The 17,325-nt window shown below is 53.2% G+C and overlaps 1 protein-coding gene across 2 annotated transcripts; it reads left to right on the plus strand.

The window, feature by feature from the left end:
• Nucleotides 1-253: 253 nt before the first annotated feature.
• CAVIN1 (caveolae associated protein 1) lies at nt 254-16,446 on the plus strand. 2 transcript variants are annotated; one of them, XM_069877026.1, is made up of 2 exons: nt 254-968; nt 7,982-9,720. In XM_069877026.1, exons 1-2 carry the CDS (start codon nt 549-551, stop codon nt 8,033-8,035), a joined length of 474 nt encoding a protein of 157 aa, XP_069733127.1. In that variant the 5' UTR covers nt 254-548; the 3' UTR covers nt 8,036-9,720. The 2 variants fall into 2 exon arrangements, with proteins under 2 accessions (XP_069733127.1, XP_069733126.1); XM_069877025.1 differs by lacking the exon at nt 7,982-9,720 and adding an exon at nt 13,929-16,446 and having other exon boundaries at nt 308-968.
• Nucleotides 16,447-17,325: the final 879 nt, after the last annotated feature.

Here is a 17,325-nt window from a genome sequence, read left to right on the forward strand (position 1 = left end):
CCAGCTGAATTGGAACACGTGCACTTGTTTAAACCAGGCTTCCTTTACTGTATGCAGCTGTGCCCAGATGGGGTTCCTTTCTTCCCAGCAGCTTCCCGAGCCGTTTGCTGAAGGTTTTTGTTTTTTCCTCTCATTACTTGCGGTGCCTTTAGACCTACGGTAAAGAAGAGGCAGCTGTAGCTCCAGAGCCTTGCATTCCTCGCTGAGCCGTGCCTGTGTTTGCATGCAAAGCCATCGCCTCCCCTCCAACTATTTTAATCATTCCAGAAAGGGTGGGTCATCAGGCATTTGGCAGCGGGCTCCTTTTATACAGCCGAGGTGGAGTCAGCCAATGGCCTGCAAGCCTGGAAAATTTTGCAGGGCAGTTTCCCCGGGTGGCTGTGCAGAGCCGTGCCATTTGAATTTCAGCACAGACATCCACATACTGTGCTCTCCATTCCTGGCTTGGCTCCCAGCGCGGAGTTTAGCTGAGGCTCGGGTTTAGTTTTCCCTCCTCTCTCTCCCTGCCGTGACAGCTTCTTGGGGCTCTGCTCGACTCCCAAGCGATCATGGAGGATACTACTTTGCAAATTATCGAACCACCGACCGCTTCCGAAGCCTCGGAGGAACAAGCACCCGAAGAACCCATCAAATCAGACCAGATCAATGGTGTGATGGTGCTGACCCTGCTGGACAAGATCATCGGAGCAGTGGATCAGATCCAGCTGACCCAGACGCAGCTGGAGGAGAGACAGCAAGAGATGGATAGCGCGGTGACCAGCATCCAGGGAGAGCTAACCAAGCTGACAAAGGCTCACACCACCACCAGCAACACCGTCAACAAGATGCTGGAAAAAGTGCGCAAAGTGAGCGTCAACGTGAAAACCGTCCGGCAGAACCTGGAAAAGCAAGCTGGGCAGATAAAGAAGCTCGAGGCCAATGAAGCGGAGCTCCTGAAACGCAGAAACTTCAAAGTCATGATCTACCAGGTAAGGAGCTGGTTTGCGACTTCTCCCTGTGCTACCAGCGGGTGTTTGCTTCGCTCAGGGTCTGTCACGCTGCATGGTCAGGGCCGTTGCTCTCCCAGACTCCCTTGACTGCCTGGCCATCCAAGCTGAGGTGGGTGCGGTGCCGCACTCTCATTCGTGATTTAACATTCTATGTCTGTTCTGAGACAAGGTTTGCTACATTTAACAGGAATTTTAACAAAGATAGTGAAAATGACGCTGAGCACTCATTGCAATGGACCAGAAGTATCAAAATAACCTGATTTTGCTTCTTAGCTAAATAAAGAATGCAGGGGCTGTAGAAGGGGGTATTGTAAATCCGCCTGCCAGCGTCTTTGCTACTGAGAGGCAACGTGTGTATTGCTACATGGAGAGCGATAATATTTCAGATTTGTGACGTGCATCTGATAACAACAAGAGCCGGTGACCCCAGCATTGGGGTTGGTCTAACTGACTGGAATAGAGACACTAGAGAAAGCACAGAGCGGCTCCCTGAGCTCGTTAGCACGTGGGGCTGCCTTTGCCCTTGTGCTCGTACCAATTTCCACCTTTTTTTTTCTCTCCAACCTGCCAGTCTGAATCTTCTGGTTGTCTGGTTTCAACAACAGCTTTGGTTTGCTTGATGGTCAACCCTGGCGATAAGCACTGCATTTTTTCCTTTAATATTAAATGAGAAGAAGGAGAAGAATATAGAGTTTCTGTTGCTTTCCTGTCTGGACTTGGTCTTCCTTATCAGAGCAAACTCCTCTATCAGGCTACAGAAGTGAGTGAAACAGTTAATGATTCAGTTAGAAGCCTCTGGGTTAATAATAGACAGCAGCAGGGACAAAAAGAGAAGCATCCAGTGCTGATCACAGGAAGAGAGAGAATAAAAAGAGAGAAAAAAAAGGGAAAACGCTTCTTACTACAGCGTTTGAAGGGAGAGCTGATTGTAACAGGCTCAGGAATCTGGCACATAAGGGGGCTGTGTAGCTCTGATTCACAGCTTAAGCATTTGTAGCTTTATCATGCCTGAAAGGCTCAAATACTCGAGCCTATTCAGATCACGTGAGCACTCTAACTGGTTATATATATATGTGTGTATATATATACACACAAACACATGCATCTATCTCTATCTCTATCTCTATCTCTATCTCTATCTCTATCTCTATCTCTATCTCTATCTCTATCTCTATCTCTATCTCTATCTCTATCTCTATCTCTATCTCTATCTCTGTCTCTATCTACATCTCTATCTCTATCTACATCTCTATCTCTATCTACATCTGCATCTACATCTGCATCTACATCTGCACCCTTATCACAAGCTCTTTGCATTGCGCTTTCAGGGGAGGATGGTTCTATCCATGGAAAAATAAAGCAGAAGCAATAAACATTGCAAAAGGAAAAAAGTCAAGGGGATTGTTTAAACATAACATTCTTTGTGGGTTATGGAAGTAGGTAGGAAGTTGGCAAGCTTATAAGTCCTTCGGAAGCATCGTAAACACTGGCAGACTGTCATTTTCTGAGCTGGTCCCTTGGTTTGCTGTTGATTTTGAGAATTGAGTAGATTTTCTGAATACAAAGAAGCAAACCTGCTTCTAGAGGACGTCTGGGGCAATCATCTTGCCGGTGAAACGAGGGCAGAACAGCCTCTGAGTGAATCCATTGGCAGGGATTTGGTGAATCGTGGCAATATTAGGGGGGAAAAAATGCATGATTTGTAATGCAGAACAAATTCCAGCATGGAATTCAGTGTGGTCTGATTGGGAGGCCACAGAGCCCAAATGAGAAATTCCCCAGGTTTTCCTCATTGCATTGCAGCCCTTTGTGCCCTCATGGAATCCCTCGCCGGGCTGCGGGAAGCCCTGGCCAAAAAGGGGAAGGACCCAGCTCCTGGGAGAGCAGCAACGCGGGCGTGCGGGCTTGTGGCCGCTCTGCCAAGGCAAAGGAAGGTCCCTCTCAGAGGAGAAACTCTTGATGATCTCTTCATTTGGTGCTTGAACTGGAAAACCAAATCCATGCTGGGCTTTTGGTGTTGGACTGCTAGAAAGAAAGAGGCAATAAGTGCAATAATGTGCCTGTTAATGCCTGTTAAAATCAATAGTAGAGTCGTGCTGCTTTGCTGTGCACACATACATCACTACGATGGGAGGCTAGTGGCTGGACATAGAGCACAGGGAATTCCTTGGAAGTAAGGGGTTTATTTTTGCAGTCCTCTGGTTTAACAGCTAGGAAACTATGATGGAAACACAGCCTTTTGGTCAACAGGCAATGTTTCTGAATTATGTCAGTCTCAGAGCTGCATTAGTCATTATTTCTCCTGTGGAAAATCAGATTTGCATTGTTCTGTGGACCTCGCTCCATAAAACCATCACCCTTTTCATTGTACAGAAACCTGGATTGCGTGGCTTGATGTAAGGAAAACCCAACCTGTCATGTGTAGGAGCCTCTTATTGTGGAGATCTTTGATTCTGAAGAAATTAAATATTTGAGAGATCTCAGAAGTTTTGGGTTTGGGGTTGTTTATTTTTATTTTGCTTCTTTTTTTTCCTGGGAGGAACAGCTTTCTTAGCATTTGTGTAGCTATAGAGATGCCATTCTTCAGATATTTCCAGCACAGGCTGCCTGTGGGAATGGCACAGCAGATCGGCCAAACCCTCAGGTTCCCGTTTTATGTCCTGATTTATTCCTCTGAGTGGTTTTTTGCAGTCAGTGATTCCAGGCACATGGACAGCAAGGGCCGTCCTGTGCCTGGGAGTGTACAAAGCAGATCATGCTGACATGTTTAAAGAATAAAACTGTACAGAAACGTGGGATACTTTTGTGTGGGCATTGTAGAGGCAACTATTAAATCGAGGATGACATTCAGCTGCTTCACTAACATGAAACAACGCTATTTGTTGCAAGAAACCTTGTTAATTCCTGCTGGATGAATGTTCACTAGTGTTTTAGTATTTCTGTGTTTTAGTATTAATAATAATGAAACTTTAAGAAAATAGAATCATAGAAACCTGGAGTGGTTTGGGTTGGGTTTATCAAGGGTTCTGTAAAACCAAAACTTTATGATGGGCTCCACCCTGGGAGCTGAAATGAGAAAAATTCCCTGTGCTTTCCTAACGGTGCCTGGCATTAATAAAAAAAAACCCCAAATCTGATTACAAAATAATTCAGTTTTTCACTTCTCCAGACCCATCTCCTGTCAATGTTTATGTTAGATACTTGCTTGATAATATAATTAATGCTGTAATGATGAACAACATCATAACTAGCTTCTACTTCAGAAAAAAAAGCTGCCTTTGGACAGCCGTGGTTAACTCTTCTCTGAGATTGCATTTTCAGTGGCTCTGGCTAAAAATGCAAGGATTTAGCAGTCTTTTCTGTTAGAGAACAAGAGATAAACTCATCTTAAGAGACATAAAATATTACATAAACCCTGCGGTGGCTGGTTTTGGGCCACATGACCGAGTAAAACACCAGTTGGGCTTGAATATTGAGGGATTCTGCTGATGAAGAAATAACAGGAGGTAAAGATAAACCAGGTCTTTGCCGGTTAGAGGTGTTGAATTATTCTTTCAGCGTTGGATACTGAGTCTCTGGCCGTTGCGGAGGGACTATTTCAGGAGTGCAAATAAGACCTTGGGAGAAGAGGTCGGACGCGTGCAGGAGTTGTGATTTGCTGGCTGTTAGATCAGGAGGAAATGGAAATGAGGTTTTATGCAGGGAAAGCTCGCTCTGTCGAGGGGAGCTTGGAGCACCTCTGCCTGCTGCACTTGCAGCTTGTGGGAGAAAATGCAGAAGGGAAAATCGCTTCCAGTGAGGCCAGAGGAGAGGGAGCGTTGAGATGAGTGTTTATGAGCCGTCACTCGCAGCCCCCTCAGCTGTGCCTTCCTGAAGGCTGATGTTGAAGGACTAAACACACTTCTTAGCAGCCCCCAGAGACATTGCTCCTCAGCGCTTCCTTTGTGCCGCTCGTCCTGTGCTCCCATCTTTCAGAGAAACTAGGACACCAACAAATTTGGTTGGAGTGGTGGCAAATAAAAACAGAGTGACTTCATCCTGAATCTCGTGGGTTTAGGATGGAAGAATCTGGGGCTGGATACTACAGTTCATGATCAAATAATGGATGTCCCATGCAAAAAGCTACTGCTCTAAGCCCTGACAGTGTGCTCCATTCATCTGACGAACAGCACATGTCAGCACTTACGTAAGCACAGCATTTTTCCTCCAAACAGTTTTCAACAATTAAACTTATTCCTGCGGATGTCAAAGGCCTGATTTCCTTACAGCTCAGAAAACGCTCGCAGCACTCAGCACACATAACAAATGTTCATAGAATCACAGAATGGTTTGTGTTGGAAGGGACCTCAAAGCCCATCCAGTTCCACCCCTGCCATGGGCAGGGACACCTCCCACTGGATCAGGGGCTCCAAGCCCCATCCAGCCTGGCCTTGAACCCCTCCAGGGATGGGGCAGCCACCCCTGCTCTGGGACACCTGGGCCAGGGCCTCCACACCCTCACAGGAAAATATTCCTCCCTAAGATCTCATCTCAATCTCCCCTTCTGCATCTAAAACCTGTCCCCCCTCATCCTCTCCCTGCACTCCCTGATCCAGAGCCCCTCCCCAGCTTTCCTGGAGCCCCTTTCAGCACTGGAAGCTGCTTTGAGGTCTTCCCGGAGCCTTCTCTTCTCCAAGCTGAACAACCAGCTCTCTCAACCTGTCCTCATATGGGAGGTGTTGAATGTTGGATTTCTGGAGTGTGCTGGTCCTTTGTTTTGAGGCTCGCGTGGGTGCTGAACTGCGTAGGCTGGCTCGTGATCTCTAGCGCTGTTTGAAAGAGTGGCCTTTGTTGAAGGTGTGTAGATGGGCTGCTCCCCGTGTCGTTGGATTTGGGGAGCTCCTCTGCTCTTCAGGGGACTCCAGCAGCCACTTGGAGCCTTGGTAGACATGGAGTTTCCCTGAGAAGGGCCAGGCGGTTACAAGAGCCGGGTAGGGCAGGAATCTCATTTGTACAATGTGTAGAGTAGGTAGGGCTGGACGAAGAAATATAAATAGCACAGCTTGGCTTTTGTGCCTCGAGGGGACCTTATACGGATGAGAGCAAGGAGATTGTTAACCGTGGGAAGGAGGGATGAATTCCAAACCCACACATTAACACGGCAGATTCAGAGGCCAGACCTGAACTATCTCATTTTTAGGTCCGTGCTCCTCAAAGGAGAGTGTGGAAAAGGACATGGGCTTGGGGGCTGGTGGGGACCACAGGGCAGGGAGCGTGGGGCATCCAGCCAGCCACCGCACCCACCGCCCCGGGCTGCAGCTCTCTCTGCCTCATGAACAGCTTGGCATCTGCCCCGAGCGATGCTTTTGTTTGAAATTAATCATTCTGAAACAAAACCTTTATGAGTCTAATGACAGCAGAGGGTTTGTGAGAGACAGCCATGCCGAGAGAACAGCCGGTGGGGTGACAGCCTGCGGGTTCAGCGGGGCTTGCCCAGCTGCAAGCATTAAAGTATAAACAGAAATTTCAAATAGGGGAGATTGAGATGAGATCTTAGGAAGAAAGGTTTTGCTGTGAGGGTGGGGAGGCCCTGGCCCAGGCTGCCCAGAGCAGGGGTGGCTGCCCCATCCCTGGAGGGGTTCAAGGCCAGGCTGGATGGGGCTTGGAGCCCCTGATCCAGTGGGAGGTGTCCCTGCCCACGGCAGGGGTGGGACTGGATGGGCTTTGAGGTCCCTTCTGACCCAAACCATTCCATGATTCTATGGTCTTTGTTGAAGTTGCTTCTTGCTGCCGTGCCCAGAAGTTTGGTTTGCCCCCCGTGCCCGAGTCATGAGCAGAGAGCTAAGCAGTCTCCACTCTCTGTTGGGCTGTGATGCCTCTGTGACCTGTGTAAAGCGCAACAACGACTCCTAAGCTTTTGGCAACACGCTTAGCCACCTTTTCTCCTGTTTGGGATAATGTTGTTCTCTTGCAAAGTACCTGAGGTTGTTCTCTTGCAAAGTACCTGAGGTATTGTGGGTCTGCTGTCCAGCTGCAAGATAAGATGAAGACCAGAAACAAAAATGCTTAGTGTCAGTGAGGGAAAAATCAAATATTTAGTATGAAAAGCCTCAGGATGTTTAGTCTGAAATTTTATGTGAGGATGCAAATGTCAGGATCAGCACAGATCTCTGCAGTGCATCCCCCATCTTCACTGCTTTGCTGTTCAGAAATAGCTCTGGAGTTACTAATCAGTTGGAACAGGTTTATCTGGGAGGAACAGTTTTGAAGGCAAAGCCAGTTGTACAAACAGACTGATAATAGGATCAAAACTTTTTATTTCCTGCTGTCAGAGGGAATAAAAAAGCCTTTTTGCTCTGCAATCTATTTACTTCTCTGTTTCCTACAGTGCTGCCTTTCTTCTGACTCACTGTTAGGCAAAAGCATTTTCCAAACACAGTCTCTTCATCTCCCTGCACTGTTCCTCCCTCACTTTTCCCTGTCAGGTTTGAACCAGTTCCATTCCCTGTACTGTGCTGTTGATTCTCATCATCTTCTTCCTTGAGAAGAAGATACAGCTAGGAGGAGGTGTCCCTGCCCATGGCAGGGGGTGGGACTGGATGGGCTTTAAGGTCCCTTCCAACCCAAACTATTCTATGATCCTATGGCATCAAATCAGTCTGTGAAGAAGCAGCGTAAAAAGATAGCAGAACCTGGCTGTATGGCAGTGTTCAACATAAATGTGCCTGAAACTACAGAAGGGATTCTGCGTCTCCTAGGACCTGCCATGAATTAGAGAAGGACACTCTTCCTTCTAATAAATCTTCATGGACTGTCTTTTCTGTCAGATTTTGCCACCTGGCTTCCCCATTCACTGAACCCTTCCCCTCCGCTTGTTCTCTCTGCCTGTTCCCATGCTAATCTGGATTACTTTGCTGCTGCTGTTTCTGATCACATTCCCAGCAGGGACAGGTAAGTTTTTCCATCGTGCTTCCTTTCTGCTGGCCATTGAAACGCGATTTTCCTCGTCTTAGCCCAAGAAGATCCAGAGCGTGCGCTTTGAGGCTTCACCAGGGACTGTCCTCTGAGCCGTCTCCAGGAACGGTCCCCGCTGCCCGCGCTGCGCAAGGTGCCATGGCCCTGACCAGCAGACGACATGCGAGGAGGCGGCGGTTTAGGGCCTCGGCAGGAGCAACCCCTGAAGATGGCTTTAAACTTCTCCTGAAACTCTGAAAGCTGCTGATTCCAGAGCCTTTCCCTCTCCGCCTGCTTGTGGCCGCTACGAGACTGCAAAGCTGATCTTTCAGTCGGCCTCCGCTTGTTGACTAATCCGCTTGTGCTTGCTGCATGCTGTGCCCTCGGAATAATGGGTGGTGAGGAGGTGTGATTTCTCTCAGGCATTACAGGACTTGTTGTGCGCTCCCTCTGCGATCTGGGAGGGAGGAATTGCTGTGTGGCTTGCACAAAGGGCTAGCAGCCAGGAGCACTTGGCTCCGCTGGCATCTGCTGTGACTGGGCAAATCTGACCTGTTTTCTGAGCCTCTGTTTCTCCCTCTGGAACACAGACCTGACAAAACCTACCTCCTCAGGCTTATTGTGACGTTTGGCTTATCGGTGTTTGTGAAATGGTTTGGAGTTGTTTTAAATAGATAGAAGATAGGCAGAAAGCATGGACTATGTGATATAGAACCACAATTTGGCTCTGCAGCCTCCATTCCTGTTCATCCCAGCCCTGTTTGCTGGAATCAGCCTTCTGCACGCAGACTGGAGCTGGTAGTGACTTTAATGACTGTTTATCTAATGCTTATCTCCTGCCACAGCAGCCGCTGGTGACAGCACGGTGCCCATTAGCCTTCCTCTTATTGTGTGGCTACTAGAGAAAATGCCCACAGCTTTGGGTGCTGCCCCTTCAGGTGGTCACTCAGCGGTGGGAGACACTGTCCAGTGGGAACAGCCACGTTGGTCCGTGTATGGAACTGCCATGGGAGCCAGGCACAGATGAACTTACCCTGGGCATCAGGGTCTCTGGCAGAAGCTGCCAGGAAAAACTTCTCCTTTTCAAGGAGAGTTACAAGATTTTCAAACTGTTTCTTTTGTAAGACAGAATCATAGGATGCTTTGGGTTGGAAGGGACCTCAAAGCCCATCCAGTTCCAACCTCCTGCCATGGGCAGGGACAGTTCCCACTGGATCAGGGGCTCCAAGCCCCATCCAACCTGGCCTCAAACCCCTCCAGGGACGGGGCAGCCACCACTGCTCTGGGCAGCCTGGGCAAGTGGGTGTCTATCAGGTGCGTTGCTGTTACTCAGGAATAACTGATTCCTCCTTCCTGTGACACTGATGGAATGTCAGCACAGAAATGCATCCTCTAAGGGCTGGCAGAGCAAACTGGTTATCGCAGCAATGGGAGTGCAGAACTTTCCCTTCTCTGGCAGGGCTCGGGCTGCCTGGCTTCTGCCTGGCTGCTTCTTATCCTCCCTCAGCCTCCCCCGGGCTTTGGGTGGGCAGGAGGGGCTGGCATGGTGCAGGAGGTGCAATGAGCTCCAGCTCATTCCTCAGCGGCCAGGGTCAGTCTGTTTTGGTCATAGCAGCTCTGGAGGATGTGAGCTGGATGCGAGCTGGTTGTGCTCTGCATGTTACGGCTGCATGTCAACCAAACTCAACCATTTGTGCTGTTGCGACTGCGTAACAATAACCAAAGAAAACAAATTGCAGATGTGATCAGCATGTGTGTGTGAAAAGCCTTCTATTAAACCTTCACACTGGAGATCGGAGTGGCTGGGAGTTCTGAGACTGTTTGTTACGCGCTGATGATAAGAGCAATCCAGGAGCCCTTCCCACGTTTAGGCATGTTCCCCAGTTTGCCGATGATTCTGCAGTGCTTGAGGAGCTCCGCGGGGCTGGGAATGCAGCTCCGCTTTGTGTCTCACTGGCCTTTTATACAGCAGGGGAAGTGTTTACTTGTGTTGTGGCAACCAGGCAGGCAGTACAGGACCATAGGGCTGCCCGGGTGACTCACTGCGAGGGAACTCGGGCTTGGAAACAACTCCAGTTATAAATCTGGCTTAGTGGAGCAAGGCAGAGGCCAGCCTGCCTGGTAGATCTAACGGAGCTGTTTGACGGAGGAGGAATACAGCCCAGCACCCTGTCGGCTGGCAGCCAGCTCTCTTCGGCGCTGGGTACGGGCACCCACGGGCTCTGCAGGCAGATGGGCTGCCAGTGCCATGGGTCTGCCAGCAGGAGGGAGCTTCCCAAAGCAAAGGGAGCTTCCCAAAGTGAAGTGAAGCGCTTCCCCAGGGAGGTCTGCGCCACGGGGAACAGCACAGCTGCACACGTCAGGTTGTGAAAGGACCAAGGTGGCACATTCTACATGGGTAAAAGAAACACAGAACCTGACTCAGAGCTGAGCCTTGCAGTCAGGGATATAAGGCAGCAGCGAGCTCCGTCCCAACACACGCCCAGGCACTGACTGTCGTCTTGCTTTGTGCACAGAGCAGGGAGTTTTTTCTTCTGCTGGTATAAAAATCTCTTGAGAAATCTTGTTTACCCACTGCCTTTGTGCCAGCTGGATTCAGGAGGTCTGAGGGAACAAAACTGGTTTGCGTTCACTGACGAGAAGCCAGGGTTTGAACAACCCAACAGGCAGGGATGCCCAGACCTAGGGTTTTGGACGCACCCTCTTCAAGGATTAGTGTTTTCCCAGTAAAAATAGAGTAGTTGGAATGCCTGGTGTTAAAAATGTGGCTTGTCTGGATGAGTCATGAGTGAAATAAAGTGCACAGGGCACAGTGCCTTGCCCAGAGCGGGGATTTGTGGAGCAGCCACCCCTAAACCCAGATGGTTCTTCATTGTTCCAGCGAGGTCCCATTGTCCTGCACCACAGGCAGATGCAACTGTGTCTGCAGGCACGTTCTGCCCTCGCTGGGCTGCTGCCTTGCTCCCAGGAGAAACCCCTTTCAGGCCAGGAGAGGACACCCTTGCAAGCATTTATGCCATGCCTGGATGCTGGTGGGGAGCTGCACACGAGGGATGCTCAGCAGCAGCACCCTCGTCCCTGTTGAGACGAGCCAAAGCTGCTGGTTGTTCCTGCACCAGCTGCCCTGGGCACCAGCCAGTGCCGTGAAACCAGGAGGAATGCTCCGGGGGTGCAGGTGGGCTTGGAGTCAGGGACCCGGAGAGCACAGTGCCGAGGGGTCCCAGCTGTCCCCTTGTGGGTTATCCATGAGCAATTGGGCTGAAGAAGAATCAGGGGAGAGAAATGTAGGAATTGCATCCAGCATAGGGAGGCAACATGCACTATTTGGGGCCCTCAGCCATCCTGAGAGCCCTGCCCGGGCCATCACCCGGGTCACCCTCGCCCTGTGGGACAGGGGTTGCGGCAAGATTGCAAAGGTTTCCCAAGCACAGCTGGAGAAAAGCTCTTGGAAACAGTCTCGAGGGGGCAGGCTGGGAGCACAGGCATCCTCACATCTGGGAACAGCTTTGCTCCCTCGTTGTCTCTGTGTCTGAGCAATGAGGGGGCTCCAAAAAGAGGTGAGAATGGAGCCTTGGTGCCTGAGCAATGTGGGGCTGGCTCTGAGCTGAGATGTGGGTCTGTAAAGGAGCGCAGGCTGTGGGTATCAGGATCAAACAGGTGGGCAGTTGCTGGGCTTGGCATTAAGTGGCAGAGATTGCGGAGAGCAAAAGCGTCACCCTAATGCAGCTGGGGTGGACAGTTATTTGCGTGGCAGACGTGGAGTTTGTGAGGTGGTGTTTCTCTTTGCACACACATGTTCTGGAGCTGACGCGGGGCTGATAAGTATCTGAGTTTGCAGGATATGGCCTGTTTCCAGTGACAGTCGTGCCAAGGGAGAGGGGGATCCTTTGTTCTGCCTTATTGTGTTGACTCACAGGGAAGGAAGCGGCTGGAGTTCCTGATGTTCTTGGCTCAGCAAGGCAGGGTCCCCCGGAGTCTCTGGGATTGCTCCAGCAGGTGTTGTTGTGGAGAACAGGATCCCTGCACGCCCAGAGGTGGGGGTTTGTTCTGGGCTGACCTGGCCCTCTGGAGAGTCTGTGCATTGTTTTCTCTTGAAGGGGCTCATCAAATGAAGAAAACACATGTTGGCCACTTCACCTTGATCTCCAAAGGGTTTGGGACCTGAACTGTGATCTGGAGGGTGAAGAGGCTTACCCAGCTGAGCTGAACACCCCATGTCTGCAGAGGGACTGCAGAGGGAGGCAGGATCGTCCTGCCTCCATCCCAGGCTCAGAGCAGAGCAGCAGCGTGGCGGTGACCTTGGTCAGTGCAGTGGTGGGAGAGCACTCAGGGCACGAGTGTGCAAACACACCAACCCCTCTGGCGCTGCACGAGGGATCAGGGTGTCCTCTGCCTCAGCAGCGCCACAGAAACCTGCCAGTGTCCTGGCTCTCGATGTCTGCACGGCTCGTTGGCTGCAGTGGCTGCTGCCGTGCGTGCGTGACACGCAGAACGTGCAGCCTTGAACAGGAAATGCCAGGGCAAACTTGCCCTCCTGGGACATTGGGCAGCTCCACTCCCAGCATCAGCATCCCCGAGCCAGGGGAAGGCGACTCGCTGCTGGGGTTTGCCGCTCACGTCAAGGTCTCGGGGCTGGGGCACCCCTCGATTTCACCAGGATCTACTCCGGCCAGTGTTGGACTGGGATCTCCTGTGTGCCCTGATACTGGGACTGGTGCCTGGCTGTCCTGCTGCCCAGGCTTTTCTCCAAACCTCAGCCCAGCAGCTCTGCTCTCTGTCTTTTGCCTGCTGCTGGCTTTCTGACAGTGCTCGTCTCGCAGCTCCACACCTCTCCCGCCCAGCTCCGTAGATGAAAACCACTTGGGTAATAAATCCCTGAGCCGTGGGCTGCAGCCCCACAGCTGTGACGCTTCGTACAGTGATGGGCTATTTCCAGCCTGTCCTGGGGACAGGGAGGTGATTCATCGCAGCAGGGACGCACGCTATGTGCTGCTCGGATGAAAACCAATCTCACTCCAGGCCTGTGCCCCTCTCCTGGGCACATGCTTGTCCTCTGCCACCGGGATCAGAAACTTGGCTGACCCGGGAAAGTGGAGAAGCTGAATGAATTCACCCCCTTCCCAAGGAGAGACAGCAGGACCTTGCAGACCTAGTGCACAAATCGGGGCTGCTGTCTCTGCCGCCCTCAGACACAGGCTCAGATAAATTCCCCAACTTAGTCTCCAGTGGAGAAATGGGAAAAACAAGGCAGCTTGCTGCATCCCAAGGGATGCCCCAGCCCCACATCTGGATCCTGCAGGCCTTGGGAAAGTCTGAGCACAGCCTGGGAGGCCAGGGTATGCACACTGGGTATGTGGCCAAACACTCAGCTCCAGGCTGTGCTGCTTCTGCAGCCCAGTGCCACGCTGGCCGGGCTGGAGAGCTGGGGGCCACCAGTGGTCCGACCAGCAGAAGAGCTCCATCAGAAAGGAAAATGAAATGCAGGGGGCTGGCAGAGACAGGGGGGCTCCAGGCAGGCACTGGGGAGCAAAGGGACGGGGCACCCTGGATTCCCCACCCTCCTCCTGGCAGGATACAGGCCAGGGCTCCTCTGGGGCTGGGAGCAGGGTCATGCGATGGCCAGGTCCTGGGATAAAGATGGAACTGGAGGGGACAAGGCTGTGGCAGGGGCAGAGGAGGAAGGGGAAAGTCTCCAGTTTCAGGGCTGGCCTGCCTCTTCCTACACCGCTGGAGGCACGGGTGGGTTTGGAACCAGCCCAGAGTGAGCAGAGCCACTATACCCGAGCTTAAACACAGCAGAGCGCTAAGCTGCTGCGGGCAGAGCTAATCCTCTTCCCAGTGATTAACGTGAAGGAGAGGACGAGCTCAGGGTTGACGTCCCTGGTCCTGCTCAGCGTGAGCCTGGCTGTGCTCGTGCGTGGGGCACTGCTGGGAGGGTGGGAGCAGGATCCCAGGCTGGAAAGGCAGGGTGTGCGCGTCTCACTGGCTCCGCTTTGTGTCTTGCAGGATGAAGTGAAACTCCCATCTAAACTGAGCATCAGCAAGTCTCTGAAGGAGGGGGAAAAGCTGGAGAAGGAAGGTGAGGGTGAGGAGGTGCCTGTGGGAGAGGACCATGCAGAGGAGGACCATGTCCAGCTGTCCTCCGATGAGGAGGTGGAGATCGAAGAGATTATTGAAGAGTCACGGGCAGAGCGCATCAAAAGGAGCGGCATGAAAAGAGTGGATGACTTTAAGAAGGCATTCTCGAAGGAGAAGATGGAGAAGACTAAGCTAAAGACCAAGGAAAACCTGGAGAAGACCCGCCACAACTTGGAGAAGACCCGCCACAACCTGGAGAAAAGGATGAACAAACTGGGCACCAAGATTGTGACTAATGAAAGGAGAGAGAAGATGAAGTCCTCTCGGGACAAGCTGAGGAAGTCTTTCACCCCTGACCACACCATCTATGCCAGGTCCAAAACAGCCGTCTACAAAGTGCCGCCCTTCACGTTTCACGTCAAGAAAATAAGAGAGGGTGAGGTGGAAGTGAAAGCGACGGAGCTGGTGGAGGTTGGTGGAGAGGAGGGAGAAAACTCAGATCTGCTGCGTGGGGAGAGCCCCGAGATGCACACGCTGCTGGAGATCACGGAGGAGTCCGACGCGGTACTGGTGGACAAGAGCGACAGCGAGTAGGATGGGCGGCAGCGTGGAAGGGTTGTGGACGACGGCTGAACACATAATCATTCACATTTCGAGATCTCTCTCTGCCCTGGTGCCCAGGGCAAGTGCACACAACGCATCTTTACTGCCCTGCAGAGCCGACGCCAATCCCCGCCTGCTAGGACGAGGTGTATTTTATATTTTAGTTTTAGCACACAGAATCATTAGGAACACGGGACTGTTTTTCTTACACTGTTCAATCACCCTCAGAGACCATTCCTGCCGCAGGCTGCGCCACAGCCTTCCAGCACCCAACCTGAAGACACGCTTTGAGTAACGGGGACCCAGCCCAGCTGGAGAGTGCTAATCCCAAGATAACGTCTGTGCACTCGGAAAGCTCACATGTCCTCCATCAGCCAAGACCTGGTGTCAAGCAAGCTCCCTGCCAAGCAGCCCGGTGGCCCTCACCACCCTGCATCCCTGTGCGGCCGTCCCGCAGCAGAAAGACTCCCAGCACCCAACCTGGCCACCACGCTGGGGAGCAGAGGAGCTGCGACGCACCTGCTGTGCGGGAGGGAAGAGCTGAGCAAGGGCTGTTGATGGGCGGAGGACGGGAGAAGCTGCACCAGCCGTGTGGCACGCGGGCAGGTCTGCTCCCCTCTGCCCTCCCAAGGACCGGATTGAGGACGGCTTCACGGTAAAGCTGCCCTGTTGCCGCGGGTGCTGGCGTGGCATCACACGTCTGTCGGTGCCGCTGCTCCTCCCCGCTGCGCTGGGGCTGTCGCTGTGGCCACTCCGGGTCTGCGGCAGGAGCAGCGTGGGCTGCACGTTCCCCAGAATTCAGAGGCCCAGTGGCTGTGGGCGCATCCTTGCTGAGACAGGGAGCACCACGGTGCTGGGGTGCTGGATCTGCTCCCTCCACACCTGCAGGGGTGGTGGAGAAGGCAGTAAGGTCAGCACTTGCTGCCCAGGGAGAGGGGACGCGCAGGCAGCAGTGCTGGAGCAGCCCTTATTTCCAGAGGGATATGGGATACACCGATGCCATGTGAGGCTCTGGACTGCCAGAGAGCAGCCTTGACACCAGTCCAGCACCGGACCTTGAGTATTTCTGAGCACCTGCTTCCTCCAGGGATTCCAGCGTGGCTCCGGCTCCTGCTCACATCCTGCGCTTTCCTCTCCATCTTCTGCTTTCTGCAGCTTCACTCCCGGTCCTCTGCGCTAGGATAGCGATCACGCTGCAGCTCGGGCCTTGGGTAGGCAGGTGGGAGGCTGTGGCCTCAGCGGCTTCAGCTAAGGAGCTGTGGATGAGCCTGGGGAAGCTGATCCTGATGAGCAGGCAATGGAGAGACCTGGCCGTGCTGCTCCCCATCTGCCTGCTGGGCTCAGCTTTTCCCAGTGCAGCCACTCTGCTCCCCAGCCGCACGCCGGGCTGCCGTTGCTGACATAACCGAATATATAAACCTGCTTTTCCGCTGAGAATTATTTTCCTTCTTATTGTTTAGTGCATTCAGGCTGTCCCAATCCCAGGCTCCCATCCCGGTGCCTGTGCTGGTGCCCAGAGACGCCTTCCTGGGGCAGAGCAGGAGGAGAAGCCGTGCCCGTGGCAGCCCTGGGCACGCGAGCTCTGGGCAAGGCTCCGGGACACCGGGAATGGCACCGGGCTGCCCATAGCTCCGTCCTAGCCCCATGTGGGCCCGTGGTTGCCTCCCCCATGGAGCCCTCGTGTGCCCACGGGTGGTTTCTTCCCACGGAGCAGCGGGATGGGGGCAGCTGGTGCCGGGGGCCCGGGCGGGCGCACAGGGGCAGCGGGAGCCCAGGCGAGCCCCAACTGTTCCCGCTGCTGCGTCCCTGCGAGCAGCACAACCAATAAAGTCTCTTTTCTAAACCACCGGCGTGGGGCCTGTTCCTGGCACTGGGTGGGTTGTGGGGACTGGCGAGGGTGTCGGGGAGCTGGGGCATCAGCGAGACACAGCACGTGGGGCCAAGGCCTGTTGCCCCATCGTCCAGCGTGGGGCTGGGGCGAGTCGCTCCATCACCCATCATCCCATTGCTCCATGGGGAGCCAAAGCCCATCGCCCCATTGCCCCACGCAGGGCTGGAACCCATTGACCTATTGCTCCGTGTGGGGATGGTGCTCGTTGCCCCACCGTCCCACATGGGGTTAGTGCCCGTGGCCCCACGAGGGGCTGGTGACCATTGCTCCATTGCCCACCTCCTCACGTGGGGCCGGTGCCCGCTGCCCTGTGGCATCTTGGCTTGGATCAGAGCCGGCGTGGCCAGCAGGGCCAGGGAGGTTCTTCTCCCTCTGGACTCGGCACTGGGGAGACCAAACCTCGAATCCTGGGGTCAGTTCTGGGCCCCTCCCCACAAGAAGGATGTTGAGGCTCTGGAGCGAGTCCAGAGAAGAGCAACGAAGCTGGGGAAGGGGCTGGAGAACAAGTCTGAGGGACCTGGGGGTGTTTAGCCTGGAGAAGAGGAGGCTGAGGGGAGACCTCATTGCTCTCTACAACTCCCTGAAAGGAGGGTGTGGAGAGGAGGGAGCTGGGCTCTTCTCCCAAGGGACAGGGGACAGGACGAGAGGGAATGGCCTCAAGCTCCACCAGGGGAGGCTCAGGCTGGACATTGCGAAAAATTTTTTTATGGAAAGGGTCATTGGTCCCTGTCCGAGGCTGCCCAGGGAGGGGGTTGAGTCCCCTTCCCTGGAGGGGTTTAAGGGCCGGGTGGACGAGGCGCTGAGGGACATGGGTTAGTGATTGATGGGAAT

The sequence above is a fragment of the Phaenicophaeus curvirostris genome, chromosome 26, assembly GCF_032191515.1.
Source record: "Phaenicophaeus curvirostris isolate KB17595 chromosome 26, BPBGC_Pcur_1.0, whole genome shotgun sequence".
Taxonomy (NCBI): Eukaryota; Metazoa; Chordata; class Aves; order Cuculiformes; family Cuculidae; genus Phaenicophaeus; species Phaenicophaeus curvirostris.